The following is a 15,634-nucleotide window of genomic DNA, read 5'->3' on the forward strand; positions in this document are numbered from 1 at the left end:
TCAGGAAAAATATTTTTAAGAGAATTAACCAAGTTAAAACAATTCCTTACATTCCAGTGTTCCTCATGCAGCAATCTTCGTTTAAAGTTCATAAATGTGTAGTGTTAGACCTGTGCTAGGTGCTGCTGGGAATGAAATGCTGTGCAAAAACCAGAAACCCCCAAAACAAACAAACAAAAAAACACAAGCTCTGCCTACCTGGATTATATAGTCCATGGAGATGTCAGTATTAACTGAATAATCACAAAACATCTGTAAAATCACAATTACAGTAAGAGCTACAGAGACAACCACAAGGCTTTGTCTTCAACAGAATGAATTAAAAGATGCTAAAGGTAATAAAAGGAGAAAACCAATCTTGACTAACAGATAAATACATGAATCTGAAGAATCTTCAAATGCACAAAAGTAGTCATTTCAACTGGGATCTTCAGAGACTGCTTGAAAATTGTGGACTACCTTTAGTAACTTAGGTACTTTACAGTTTACTAAGTCAACTGCATTGACAGTATCCAACTATTAGTCTATTCAATGTAATACAGATGGGACTGACACAACTCCTCATTTTTGGCACACTACCAATAACCCGTCACATTCATCTTTCAAATGGGCAAAAAGAAGCAGAGTATAAAAACTCAGATAGAAATCTGAGCCTAAATTTACCTTTTGTTTAGATTACATATCCCCTACTTTGAAGGCACAAGATACAAAATTAACAAATTTGTTTAACAAATATCTATTCACTGTTTACTTTATATCAGATGGTCTTCTAAGGATTGAGCAGCGGGAAAAAAACATTCAAAATATCTCTACCATGGTGGAGCTTATATTCTGCTAGAGGAAGACATGCCATTAACAAATAGGTAAATTATAGAGTATGCCAGATGATAACAAGTATGCAGACGGAAAATGAGGCAACGAAAGTAAGTCCAGGAAAGAGGGCAAGTTGAGCATGGAGGGAGCTGCCTCTTTAAATATGGTGGTCAGGGAGGACCTCTCTGAATGACAGATGTTTAGGCAGATTTCCACAAAGACTTACAGGAGGTAAAGGAAGAAGTGTGATGGACATTTGGGTAAGGAGCATCCCAGGCAAGGGAACAGTACACTGAAAAAGGAGGCTGTCCCTTTTACTGGGGAATTGCAAAAAAGCTGGTGGACTGCAGGCAGAGTGAGCAAGAAGACTAGTAGGTGATGAATAGGAAGGATAACAGGGGAAAGATAATCTGTGTGGGACATCACAAACCATTGTGAGGGCACTGGCTTTTATTCTGAATGTGCTGTGAAAGAGTCGTGTTCTGAAAAATCTGTAAGATGTGGTAAGTTAAGAAATCTGGCCAGGCGCGGTGGCCCACACCTGTAATCCCAGCACTCTGGGAGGCTGAGGCGGGTGGATCACTGGAGGTCAGGAGTTCAAGACCAGCCTGGCCAACTTGGTGAAACCCCCGTCTCTACTGAAAATACCAAAATTAGCTGGGCATGGTGGCACATGCCTGTAATCCCAGCTCCTCCAGAAGCTGAGGCAGGAGAATTACTTGAACATGGAAGGCGGAGGTTGCAGTGAGCCAAGGTGGCGCCATTGCACTCCAGCCTGGGAAAGAAGAGTGAAACTCCATCTCAAAAACAAACAAACAAAAGAAAACGACTCCATGGTTCATTCAGTGATACTACTTACATTTTTAATAATTATCCAAAGTTGATTATACAATACTTGGAACATTCTTGTAGAAAAATTATTATATAAACATGATTATATATATTTATGTTCTACTTTGTTCTAAAAATTAAGTTTAAGTGGATAAATTTAGTCATGTATTCTACATGTAAATTACTTACCTAGTGGGGTCTTTAGTCTCAGATAGTATCTCAAGAAGTTCATCATTGGACAAAAAAAAGAATCTGGGGAAAAAGAGGCGTTTCTTTTCCAAATATTCATTAAGTCCTTTAAGAATGAGCTCTAAAAGTTCATTAGACTTTTTCAGCCTTTCCAGCATTCTGTCAATGGTTACAACTGTCAGAACATGTTTATCCTAAAAATAAAAATAAAAAACACTCAATTAAAAAATATTAGATACTAACTTCATTTATATTCATATTGTATTTGAGATTATATGTTTGTAATCAAACAAAGGTTTTATAAATTTTAAGGGGAGTATGTGTTTTTTAAAAGTAGTCTTGCATGTTCTAAGTCTACTTGGCCTCTCTCTTTGATTCTATAAAAGTCACATCGATTTAATCCTCAGCCCTGTTCATAATTTCTCCCTCTAAGTTGAGAAGTGTAAGAAACAGAAAACGAGTGAGAGAGAGAACACTGCCTGAACTCACAAGAAGGACAGTGGAAACAAACTGGTATGAGATATTTTCTTTTGTCTTTTATTCTTTGAGGAAAAGAATTCTAAACAGTAAGTCATGATTATAAGTATTATTTTGAATTTTGTTATGAATAATAATAAAATAACAGAATCCCTGTTTTATAACTATAGAGAAAAAAGTAAGGGTTGAGGAAAGAAAGAAGAAAGGTTTCTAAGAAGATCTTACACTGTAAACAATGACCCCTGAAACTACTTTATAACACTTCTTGCTGAAGGACTCAAGTTCAAGGTGTGCTCTTCCTGAACTCTCTAAAGACAGACTGTTCCACCTTTAAGGCAAGGTGAACATTCTCACTAGAAAGTGTCACTGTGAGCTGTTTGCTTTACAGTGATTCAAACACAATCAAATATTTTTAAAAGAGCTTTATCCTGTGTATTCAAAATAAGAATTATAACCAAAAGCTGATCTTAAAGAACTCATATTTTTAAAAAAGTAAATAGAGTTTATGGATTTCTCAAAATATCCACACAGTAACCACTGAGTTTATGAAAATCTTTAGAAGTGCATATAAAAATACAGCCTAGATATAGCTGAAATAGAATTATTTTTACTTTTTTTTCTGTAACACATGGTTGATGTCATCTGGGTCTATTGTTGGTCTTATAATTCCAAAGTCAGTGTTCACTATTGACACCATTGACAATGTAAGGAAAGTTCTTTACTGAATAAGCTTGAAGGTGTTGAATAAAGCAAAAAAGGTGCTAACACAATAAAGATTTCAATCGTCAAGTAGCACATCTCATGAAAACACACCAGACATTTATTAATGTAACAGGGCATTTTAGAAAATTTATATGAAATTAAATCAAGAGAATATTACTAAAAACTAAATATTAAATTTCAAGATTAACTAATTAGATATTTTTGGTATTTAGCCATGACTGAGAGATAACAAAAAATGTAAGCAGTAAATTTTTTCATATAGGAATTTTATTCAATTGCAGGAGTCTCTAAAGTATGTTTTTGTTAACATACTTTGAATGTGTCTGAAAAGGAAAAATACAATTTTCTGCTTTTTTTGGATTATAACAATGCAATTTAGAAACAGCAATTTAATCAAACAAAATAATTATCATTATTACTTGTTTTCTCAATAAAACATGAATATATAAATCATGTAATATAATTAGATCAGCTTATCTTTAAAGGTGCATAATTTTTAAAAGGAATTTTATTATGCTTCCTGTTTTACGTTTCAAATAGACATTCACACACACACACACACACACACACACACACACAAACACACACAGCATAACAGACTCAGGCCATCTTGTCCGCCTAAATCCAAATATCAAAATAGTGTTCTTAGAGTGCCACCTTCTGGAAAAGTATGCCTGTATTTGTTGGGGGAAAAAAGCTGAATTGTGGCTAATAAATAAAACTCCTTTCACATATGAACAGTATTTGTTATTCTCAACCAAAAAATTTATTACAATGTTTCCATTCTTAATCGAAGATTTGAAAGCTAAAAAGTTCAGTTATTTAAACCAGTATATTCCTTTTGCTAAATATTATAATTGCCAAAATAACAAACAAACAACAACAAATCATGGGAAGAGCATTCAGGTAAATTTTTTTTTATTTTTGAGTTTCCAGGGTCAAACTATTTAACCAGATTAGCTTAATAACTCTGAACCAAATATGCTACATTTTGTACTTCATACAAATATGAACTTAGGCAATAATCTATGTATCTTTGTATATGGATTTAAGATTTTAAAATAAAAGTAATCATCTTATGACTGACAACTCAACTACCTTCACTCTCTCCCTGTGAGAAGACAAACATAATAAAGACTGTATCAGATAAAGAAAGGGGCCCAAGTTGAACAGACCTGGTGTCTGTCCCACACTGTATTTCTTACTACCTGTGCAACTTTTGCTTAATCTGAGTCCCTTTTTTATTATCCTGAAAATGGGGATAAGAGCCCTCTCTCAAAATTGGTATGAGGACTAAATTAGATAATGTATTTCAAGTGACTAATATGGTACCTAAAACACACATACTTGAAGCGACCCTTTTATTCCCCCTTTCCTTCTCCTCACCCCAAAATTGTCTCTTGGAGAGAGTGGGGGTGGGGACTGACCCTAGGGAAAGGGGAAAATGAAGCATTTACATCACTCCATGTTTTATGGAGTTAAAATGAACATTGTATAATCTTCCATCCTTCAAGAAAGATATTTTTCATAGTAAAATAACACTGACTTTAAATTCCTCTAAGGATTGCCATAAAATCCTGGTACAGAGTCAGCATTCCATGAATGAATGCTTGAGCATTCCATGTTAAGTGCTTGAGTGAATGCAAGTTGAGCTACACCTAGGCTCATACAGGGAAACTCAAGGAATGTACAAGTCTCCATGTCATAGAAGGCTGGTATACTTCATAGCCACGTCCTCAGAATATAGCAATAAGATGTAACAGGAAGCTACTAGAAATTTGAATCTTAGTGACTTGACACTTTAATTACTTTCTGTCTCCTGCAGGGGAAGAAATGAATTATTAATTGTCATTTTTTTGGTTAAAAGAACACTGACAATTTTTAAGTGTCTTCTTTTACTTCACAACCACCCACCAATCTCATCAGCTCTAGTGACGATCTACTAGGTTTACATTTCTAAACGAAACGAATGTGATATCAGGGGCCCGAAACTTTGAGTATATAGAGAGCTTTCTCATTTCTGCTACTAGGAAGCTTCATAGAAAATACGGTTTTGTCACTGCTCAAGGAAATAAGAGAGAACACAAACAAATGGAAAAAAAATTCCATGCTCATGGATAGGAAGAATCAATATCATGAAACCGGCCATATTGCCCAAAGTAATTTATAGATTCAATGCTATTCTCATCAAGCTATCATTGACCTTCTTTGCAGAATTAGAAGAAACTACTTTAAATTTCACATGGAACCAAAAAAGTGCCTGTATAGCCAAGACAATCCTAAGCAAAAAGAACAAAGCTGGAGGCATTGTGCTACCTGACTTCAAACTATACTACAAGGCTACAGTAACCAAAACAGCATGGTGCTGGTACCAAAACAGACACATAGACCAATGGAACAGAACAGAGACCTCAGAAATAACATCACACATACTACCATCTGATCTTTGACAAACCTGACAAAAACAAGCAATTGGGGGAAAAAAATCCCTATTTAACAAATGGTGCTGGGAAAACTGGCTAGCTATATGCAGAAAACAGAAACTGGACCCCTTCCTTGCACCTTACACAAAAATTAACTCAAGATTCGTTAAAGACTTAATTATAAAACCTAAAACCATAAAAACCCTAGAAAAAGAAAACTTAGGCAATACCATTCAGGACATAGGCATGGGCAAAGACTTCATGGCTACAACACCAAAAGCAATGACAACAAAAGCCACAATTGACAAATGGGATCTAATTAAACTAAAGAGCTTCTGCACAGTAAAATAATCATCAGAGTAAACAGGCAACCTACAGAATGGGAGAAAATTTTTGTAATCTATCCATTTGACAAAGGGCTAATATCCAGAATCTACAAGGAACTTAAGCCAATTTAAAAAAAAAAACCAAGCCCATCAAAAAGTGGGTGAAGGATATGAACATATACTTCTCAAAAGAAGACATTTATGTGGCCAAGAAACATATGAAAGAAAGCTCATTATCACTGGTCATTACAGAAATGCAAATCAAAACCACAATGAGATACCATCTCACACCAGTTAGAATGGCAATCATTAATAAGTCAGGAAACAACAGATGCTGGAGAGGATGAGAAAAAATAGGAACACTTTTACACTGTTTGTGGGAGTGTAAATTAGTTCAACCACTGTGGAAGACAGTGTGGCGATTCCTCAAGGATCTAAGACCAGAAATACCATTTGACCCAGCAATCCCATTACTGGGTATATACTGAAAGGATTATAAATCATTTTGCTATAAAGACACATGCACACCTATGTTTATTGCAGCACTACTTACAATAGCAAAGGCTTGGAACCAACCCAAATGCCCATCAATGATAGACTGGATAAAGAAAATGTGGCACATATACACCATGGAATACTATGCAGCCATTAAAAAAATGAGTTCACGTCCTTTGCAGGGACATGGATAAAGCTGGAAGCCATCCTTCTCAGCAAACACAGGAACAGAAAACTAAACACAGTATGTTCTCGCTCATAAATAGGAGTCAACCAATGAGAACATGTGGACACAGGGAGGGAAATATCACACACTGGGGCCTGTCGGGTGTTGGGGGGCAAGAGGAGGGAGAGCATTGGGACAAATACCTAATGCATGCAGGGCTTAAAACCGAGATGACAGGTTGATAGGTGTAGCAAACCACCATGACACATGTATACCTAGGTAACAAACCTGCACGTTCTGCACATGTATCCCCTAACTTAAAGCAAAATAAAAAATAATAAAAAATAAAAAAGAGAAATGCTGTTTTGTACACTTAATGGAATTAAGCTCAAGCCTGCTTAGCAAATTTCTGGAAGTGTAAATTTCCTAATGCAAAATCCCTGGACAACAGAAAATTGATAAGATCCTCATTAAACCTTTTGCACTTTAAGAAAGGAAATGTAGGTAGACAGAGTATAACTTTAAACCCCTTACAATTTTAAGATTCCTTGACATCATCAGGAGCAGAAATTCTTTCACTTAGATTCAATGTATTTCTAGGATTAATCTAAATCTCAGGGCCCATTTGCCTAAAATTGAATTTTCAGAAGTTTTCCAGAATAAACTCTGAATTCTTAGAATTAACAATAATTCAAGCATCCATCTCAATTATTGATTTACTCATTTAACAAACATTTACCAAGGGCTAATACACATTAGTGACTTTTCTCAGTGCTTGGGTGACAACAGTGGACAAAACAAAGATCCCAGCCTCCATGGGGGAGACAGACAATAAATAATAAACATCATATTGATAAATTATATAGTAAGGTAGATGATAGATGCTACAAAAAAGAAAGAAGTGATAAGGAGTGCCAAAAAAGTCAAAGGTGGGTTAATTTAAAATAGGATGTTCAATGTGAGTCTCATTATAAAGGTAATATTTGAGAAAATACATCAAGGAAGCAAAGCATCAGTACTGCAGATATTTAGAGGTAGCACATTCCAGGAAGAGGGTCCAACCAGTGCAAAGGCCCTCGGGTAGAGTGTGTTTGTTATTTGAGAAGAAGGAAGGGTGGGGAGGAAGAAGAAGAAGGAGAAGAGGAAGAAGGAGGAAGATGAAGAGGAGGAAGAGGAAAAAGGAAGAAGAGGAAGAGGAGGAGGAAGGAGGAAGGAGGAAGAGGAGGTAGCCAGTGTGGCTGGAATAGAGTAAGTAAAGTGAAAAGTTGTAAAAACAGAGAGGTAAAAGGGTGGAATGAGCAGATCAAGAACTTCCCATTTAATGAAACCATTAATATGTCCCTCATATAGAAGTATTTCTCCCCTGGACACTGAGATTACTTAATCTAGTTAGGATAATCTCTACTAGATTTCATCTAGAAAAGCCAAAAGTTGAGAAGTAAAATTGTTGTGAGTAGATTATGCAGTTAATTGGTGAGACATGTCACTTCCATTTTTACTCCTTAATTCCCATATCCATGTACTCTGCCTATGAGAGAAACCACATGCCTGGAGCAGACAGAACGGCATCCCAAACTCCTAGAACTGCATCCCAAACTCTAGAACTGCATCCCAAACTCCTATTATGTATACTCTAGAACTGCATCCCAAACTCCTATTATCTTCCAACAGTGATATGGTTTGGTGTCCCCACCCAAATATCACCTTGAATTGTAATAATCCCTATGTGTCATAAGAGGGACCTGGTGGGAGGCAATTGAATCATTGGGGTGGGTTTTTCCTGTGCTGTTCTCATGATAGTGAGTAAGTCTCATGAGATCTGATGGTTTTATAAAGGGGAGTTTCCCTGCACATGCTCTTTCGCCTGCCGCCATGTAAGATGTGACTTTGCTTCTCATTTACTTTCCACCATGATTGTGAGGCCTCCCCAGCCATGTGGAACTGTAAGTCAATTAAACCTCTTTCCTTTCTAAATTACTTGGTCTCAGGCATGTCTTTATGAGCAGCATGAGAACAGATGAACACACACAAATAGAGTAAATTAATCTTCAATATAAGCCAATTCACTTTGTTTAAGGTCAATATTCATAGTAGGACTTTTACTATTATTGATGTCAGTCAACTGTCTTATTTCCCTTGTAATGTGAATTCCTTAGCATGTTGTGTGGAAACTGTGATAATGAGTAAGTCATTCAGTAAGTCAATGAATGACAATATTGGCAGAAACTTGGTGTGGGAAAACAAAAATTCATTTGGTGCAGACACAACACTGCTGGCTTCCATACTGAAAGAGGGCTAATGTAATATTCAATTCCCTCTAAATGGCTGCTGTATCAGAAGCATTATGTTAATTTCCGCTGTTGGCAGCTTGAGCACTCAGCAGTGTTGGTGAGGGGTAGTCTGCGATAGTAATTCCTTCCGTAATTCCCACCCCTGCCATCATGACTTCTTCATTTATAGCTACAGTAGCCATGTATCCCAGTTCGATGAAGATAGTTCTGGTTCATGCTTGCTTTCCCAGATTATTAATTGCTTTAACTCTCAAATGTTCTCCAATTTGGACAATATATTAAACAATTATTCCATTTCATAGCTCACTGTGCACATAGTGGCATATGCTGGTTGACATGTACAGACTAGGTCAACTGGTCGACCATATAATTAAGTTCCTCCTTTTGCAGCTGCACCTGTTACTAAGCAATCACATGGAACACAAATATGCTCATTTAGGTATATTCTCTGATACCTTACATACCTCTTCGCCAGTATTTCTTGTTCCCAACCCTTCAAACTTGTTTCTAAGTCCTTGATTATGCAGCAAAACTGTTTGCTACTGACCATCATCAATGTAAATTCATACTTCTGACCAAGCACTCTTTCCAAGGAAAGTTAAAAAAAAAAAAAACCTATTGAAGTTATGCCCACGAGAAGAATTTCCTTCCTACTGTTCTCTAAGTCCACCCCTAAGTAGGGTTATAATTTCCACTTCTGGATGGTGCAAGCATATGCAGCACAAACATCTTCAAGCAACTCTATAACTTCTTTAAATCCAATCAAGGATTTTCTACCATTTCAATCTAATTGAGACAGGCCATTACAGAAGCCAGGTTTGGTCAATAAAACAAGTAAACAGAACCACTCACAGCTCCTTGACTAGCATGTTGAAACAGGATCTCTGGTAAGTGCACCCACACCAACACATTTGACCACATCTAACTTAAGTTCTTTCCTCCCTACACAAGCACCATTACAATATATTGCCACTTATATTTATCTACACCTCTGCCAAGGCTTCCGGCAAGAGAGGCTAAACAGAGTTTGAGGGTCAGAGTACCCAGAGTCGATTACATCCAAGTGTCCCCATTTTCAGTTCTCACCACCCCACGCTTTCCAACATAATTAAACTGTCTTTCACATAACAGATCTAGAAAGGCCATGAATTAAATTACATTGAAATTTGGTGACCTATTGAATCAGATTCTATAACTCATTTTTTGCTATATCAAATTTGTAGCTATGAGAAATAAAAGGTTCTTTTAGGAAATCACAAAAGTTTCTTAGTTGTCTGACCACATCTTGAGCAGAGAATTTAAAACTGCAAATTATACCATGTCTTTAATTTCTCTAGTGCCTTTTAAAGAATTCAGCCCATTTCACCTCCCTGGTACTTCAAATTCTTATTCTATTGACCTATTCCAGCAGCCTCACGGTCCACCAAACACGTCCCTATAAAATAGATTGTTCATTCTGGAAGTCTAAGAACATAATTGATTGAGTGATTTTTATACGGCATACCAGACACTACTAGTGTCCTATTTTCAAGCAATAACTAGATCTTCACTACTCTAAGACCCAAGTGGATCATAAACAATCCTAGATCTCATACTTGAGGTTCTGGTATAGTTTATTCAAGTTCAGTGTAGAACCCTTCTATATATTAAACAAAAAGGAATTTAATACAGGGAATAAAGTGATTGCAAAATCACTGGAAAGCCTAGGGGAGCATACTTCCAGGACAGACTACTAAAACACAACAACTGACTTTTCAGGATTTACTACTTCTGTCCCAATCAGGACTAAAGGATAACACCACTGGAAATACTGAGTTCAAGAAACCATCATGGAGGCTCTGATGCTAGAGATCAGTGGGCGGGATCAGGAGGCCACCATTATCACTGCCTCATAATACCTATAAAACTGGTAACCAGATGATAAAGTCCTGTTGGAAAAAAAAGTCATGTGTTCATGATCTGGCTTGACAGCAGAAATAGCTAAAATGACAGAAAGACGGTCACTTTCACTTTTTCCATCCAAATCCCAAATGAGTGTATCTAATTGAAAAGATCTAATTCACTTCCAGAAAGTCAGATGTAGAGAGCCTGGGAGATGATCTTTTCTGCTTTTCAGCCCACTAGATAGAGGTGAAATGCTTGTTGCCAAATGATATTTACTACAGTAAAGAAAACAAGGAAAATAAAGAATGAGTACTAAGTTTTTGGCAATAGAAAGAACAGTGCTTGTATTTATTGAGATGGGGTTAGACTAGAAATGGAAAATGTTTGGGAAGAAATTTAAGAGTGTTTTCGTCTGCTTTGCATGAAATACAAAAGACTTGGATGGGTCAAAAACCAAGTTTGGGGGTGAAATGCAGCATGCAGAGAGGGATTATCCACTTATTTCATCCCCATCTGGTGGGCAATTAACTAGTTCCCATCCCCTGAATCTTAGGAAGGGGGGCCCAAGAGAGTCCCTAAAACATTTTTTAAGTGCCTGAAAGGAGAGAAGGCTGACATCTTTCCTAGCTGGAGGTCTGGTCAGTCACCAGGTGTGCTGACCTGCTCCAATGCCACTAGAGCAGGAAACTGACTCTGGGAGCAGATGGTGTGGTGGAACGGCCAGTGAAGAAGGGGCAAGAACTATGTGCTCAAGGTTACAAAGTGGGTACAGAAGATGAATCGTGCCCTTCTGCAGACCCCAATTTTGGGCTATGGCAGGCAGATGAAAATTTTTTTTCCCATAACCTAATCTTAAAAGTAAGCTGGCATATGAAATTAAAGGCTGAAGATTTGTGAAATACTGCTACAGTATGGGGTAAAGAGACATACACATAAAAAATATGTGGCAAAATACACCATCACAAGGTCAGTCTGAAAATGTAGCCACATCTCCCAGACAATGACCAAACCTAGGGGAGATATTCAAGATGAAGTCCCTCAGCGGCCAAACCTGTGTTGGAATCTTCACCTGTCTACCCTGGGTTAATCTGTGCTCATTACATATCCACAACTCTCCAAAGTGCTAGACCAGTTGTGAAGACCAACAGAAAAGGCACAGGGCCTCCACATCACTGATAGGAGGTTATCTACCTTATGACCACCGACAAAAAAACAACAGCCCATTTTGCAGGATCAGGTAGATCAGAAAATGTTCTTTTACTCTCACTCTCTCTTTCTTCCTCTCTCTCTCTCCCTCTCCCTCTTACTGTCTCTCTCCCCATCCCTCCCTTCCTCCTTCTCTTCACCTGGTCCTTGTCCCAACCCCACATGAGAAGCACAGGAGGAGAGAAGTAGAGTGGGAGAGCAGTCTCCATATCTCCCCGCCCCTGGAACTTCAGGTTTACCTGCATTGTGGGGAAGAGGAGAGCTCAGAGTAGAACAGAAGACTGAGGTTTTGAAACAGGTACAACTAAGTCTTCATAGACAAAACTCTCTTAATAAGCAAAAGTGACTGAAAAATTCTGGAATTAGATTGAAAGATCAATAAGCGAGCCTCTCCGAGTGAGAAAGGGCACTGGTTGAGTATAGCTGGTAGCATGAATTATAAGATTATTTCATGTTTACACCTCAAGGAAACCAAGACATCTCAATACAGCCAATTTTTTATATATATATATATATATATATATATATATATACATATATATATATATATATACACACACACACATATATATATATATGAAGTATTATATACAACATAGATATAGCTGGACAATATATATATATTATATATATAAAGTGTGTATATATATTATATATATATAAAGTGTGTGTGTATATATGTATAAAATAGTATTTTTAGTAGAGACAGGGTTTCACCATGTTGACTAGGCTAGTCTCAAACTCCTGACCTCAGGTAATCCACCGCCTTGGCCTCCCAGAGTGCTGGGATTACAGGCGTGAGCCACATGTCTTCTTTTTTAAAATTATTATTATACTTTAAGTTCTGGGATACATGTGCAGAACGTGCAGGTTCGTTACATAGGTATATATGTGCCATGGTGGTTTGCTGCACCTATCAATCCATCATCTACATTAGGTATTTCTCCTCATGCTATCTCTCCCCTAGCCCCCAATCCCCCAACAGGCCCCGGTGTGTGATGTTCCCCTCCCTGTGTCCATGTGTTCTCATTTTTCAACTCCCATTTATGAGTGAGAACATGTGGTGTTTGGTTTTCTGTTCCTGTGTTAGTTTGCTGAAAATGATAGTTTCCAGTTTCATTCATGTCCCTGTAAAGGACATGAACTCATCATTTTTTATGGCTGCATAGTATTCCATGGTGTATATGTGCCACATTTTCTTTATCCAGTCTATCATTGATGGACATTTGGGTTGGTTCCAAGTCTTTGCTATTGTGAACAGTGCTGCAATAAACATAGGTGTGCATGTGTCTTTATAGCAAAATGATTTATAATCCTTTCGGTACATACCCAGTAATGGGATTGCTGGGTCAAATGGTATTTCTGGTCTTAGATCCTTGAGGAATCGCCACACTGTTTTCCACAATAGTTGAACTAATTTACACTCCCACCAGCAGTGTAAAAGCGTTCCTATTTCTCTACAGCCTCTCCAGCATTGTTGTTTCCTGATTTTTTAATGATCACCATTCTAACTGGTGTGAGATGGTATCTCATTGTGGTTTTGATTCGCATTTCTCTAACAACCAGTGATAATGAGCTTTCTTTTCATATGTTTGTTGGCTGCATAAATGTCTTCTTTTGAGAAGTGTCTGTTCACATTCCTTGCCCACTTTCTGATGGGGTTGTTTTTTTTCTTGTAAATTGGCTTAAGTTCCTTGTAGATTCTGGATATTAGCCCTTTGTCAGATGGACAGATTGCAAAAATTTTCTCACATTCTGTAGGTTGCCTGTTCCCTCTGATGGTAGTTTATTTTGCTGTGCAGAAGCTCTTTAATTAGATCCCATTTGTCAATTTTGGCTTTTGTTGACATTGCTTTTGGTGTTTTAGTCATGAAGTCCTTGCCCATGCCTATGTCCTGAATAGTATTGCCTAGGTTTTCTTCTAGGGCTTTTATGGTTTTAGGTCTTATGTTTAAGTCTTTAATCCATCTTGAGTTAATTTTTGTATAATGTGTAAGGAAGGGGTCCAGTTTCTGTTTTCTGCATGTGGCTAGCCAGTTTTCCCAACACCATTTATTAAATAGGGAATCCTTTCCTCACTGCTCGTTTTTGTCGGGTTTGTCAAAGATCAGATGGTTGTAGATGTGTGGTGTGATTTCTGAGGTCTCTATTCTGTTCCATTGGTCTAGATCTCTGTTTTGGTAGCAGTACCATGCTGTTCTGGTTCCAGTACCATGTTGTTTTGATTACTGTAGCCTTGTAGCATAGTTTGAAGTCAGGTAGTGTGATGCCTCTTGCTTTGTTCTTTTTGATTAGGATTGTCTTGGCTATAAGGATTCTTTTTTGGTTCCATACGAAATTTAAAGTGGTTTTTTCTAATTCTTGAAGAAAGTCAATGGTAGCTTGATGAGAACAGCATTGACTCTATTAATCACTTTGGGCAGTAGGGCCATTTTCACGATACTGATTCTTCCTATCCATGAGCATGGAATGTTTTTCCATTTGTTTGTGTCTTCTCTTACTTCCTTGAGCAGTGGTTTGTAGTTTTCCTTGAAGAGGTCCTTCACATCCCTTGTAAGTTGTATTCTTAGGTATTTTATTCTCTTTGTAGCAATTGTGAATGGGAGTTCACTCATGATTTGGCTGTTTGTCTATTATTGGTATATAGGAATGCTTGTGATTTCTGCACATTGATTTTTTATCCTGAGACTTTTCTGAAGTTGCTTATCAGCTTAAGGAGATTTGGGGCTGAGACGATGGATTTTTCTAAATATACAATCATGTCATCTGCAAACAGAGACAATCTGACTTCCTCTTTCCTATTTGAATACTATGGATTGATTGATTGATTGATTGAGATGGAGTCTCACTCCATCGCCCTGGCTGGAGTGCAGTGGCACAACATCAATTCACTGCAACCTCTGCCTCCTGGGTTCAAGCAATTCTCCTGTCTTAGCCTCCTGAAGAGCTGGGACTACAGTCACGCGCCACCACACCTGGTTAATTTTTGTATTTTTAGTAGAGATGGAGTTTCACTTTGTTGGTCAGGCTGGTCTCAAACTCCTGACCACAGGTGATCCACCCGCCTCAGCCTCCCAAAGTGCTGAGATTACAGGCATGAGCCACTGCACCTGGCTTACTCTTTATTTCTTTCTCTTGCCTGATTACCCTGGCCAGAACTTCCAATCCTATGTTGAATAGGAGTGGTGAGAGAGGGCATATTTGTCTTGTGCTGGTTTTCAAAGGGAATGCTTCCAGGTTTTGCCCATTCAGTATGATATTGGCTGTGGGTTTGTCATAAATATCTTATTATTTTGAAATACGTTCCATCAATACTTAGTTTATTGAGAGTTTTTAGCATAAAGTCGTGTTGAATTTTACCAAAGGCCTTTTCTGCATCTATTGAGATAATCATGTGGTTTTTGTCTTTGGTTCTGTTTATGTGATGGATTACGTTTACTGATTTGTGTATGTTGAATCAGCCTTTCATCCCCGGGATGAAACTGACTTGATCATGGTGGATAAGCTTTTTGATGTGCTGCTGGATTCAGTTTGCTAGTATTTTATTGAGGATTTTCGTATCAATGTTCATCAGGGATATTGGCCTGAAATTTTCTTTTTTTGTTGTGTCTCTGCCAGGTCTTGGTATCAGGATGATGCTGGCCTCATAAAATGGGTTAGGGGGGAGTCCCTCTTTTACTATTCTTTGGAATAGTTTCAAAAGGAGTGGTACCAGCTCCTCTTTGCACTCCTCTGGTAGAATTCGGCTGTGAATCTCTCTGGTCCTGGGCTTTTTTTGGTTAATAGGCTATTAATTACTGCCTCAATTTC

General features: G+C 37.6%; 1 protein-coding gene across 1 annotated transcript in view; it reads right to left on the reverse strand.

Moving 5' to 3' along the window:
• Window positions 1-15,634, reverse strand: part of DNAH7 (dynein axonemal heavy chain 7) — a 340,765-nt gene that overhangs the window by 200,538 nt on the left and 124,593 nt on the right. Inside the window, exon 20 of the mRNA XM_015131765.3 lies at window positions 1,834-2,027. Within this exon, the coding sequence (XP_014987251.2) occupies window positions 1,834-2,027 (194 nt within the window). The remainder of the gene's footprint in view (window positions 1-1,833; window positions 2,028-15,634) is intronic.

This window comes from Macaca mulatta, chromosome 12 (assembly GCF_049350105.2).
Source record: "Macaca mulatta isolate MMU2019108-1 chromosome 12, T2T-MMU8v2.0, whole genome shotgun sequence".
NCBI lineage: Eukaryota > Metazoa > Chordata > Mammalia > Primates > Cercopithecidae > Macaca > Macaca mulatta.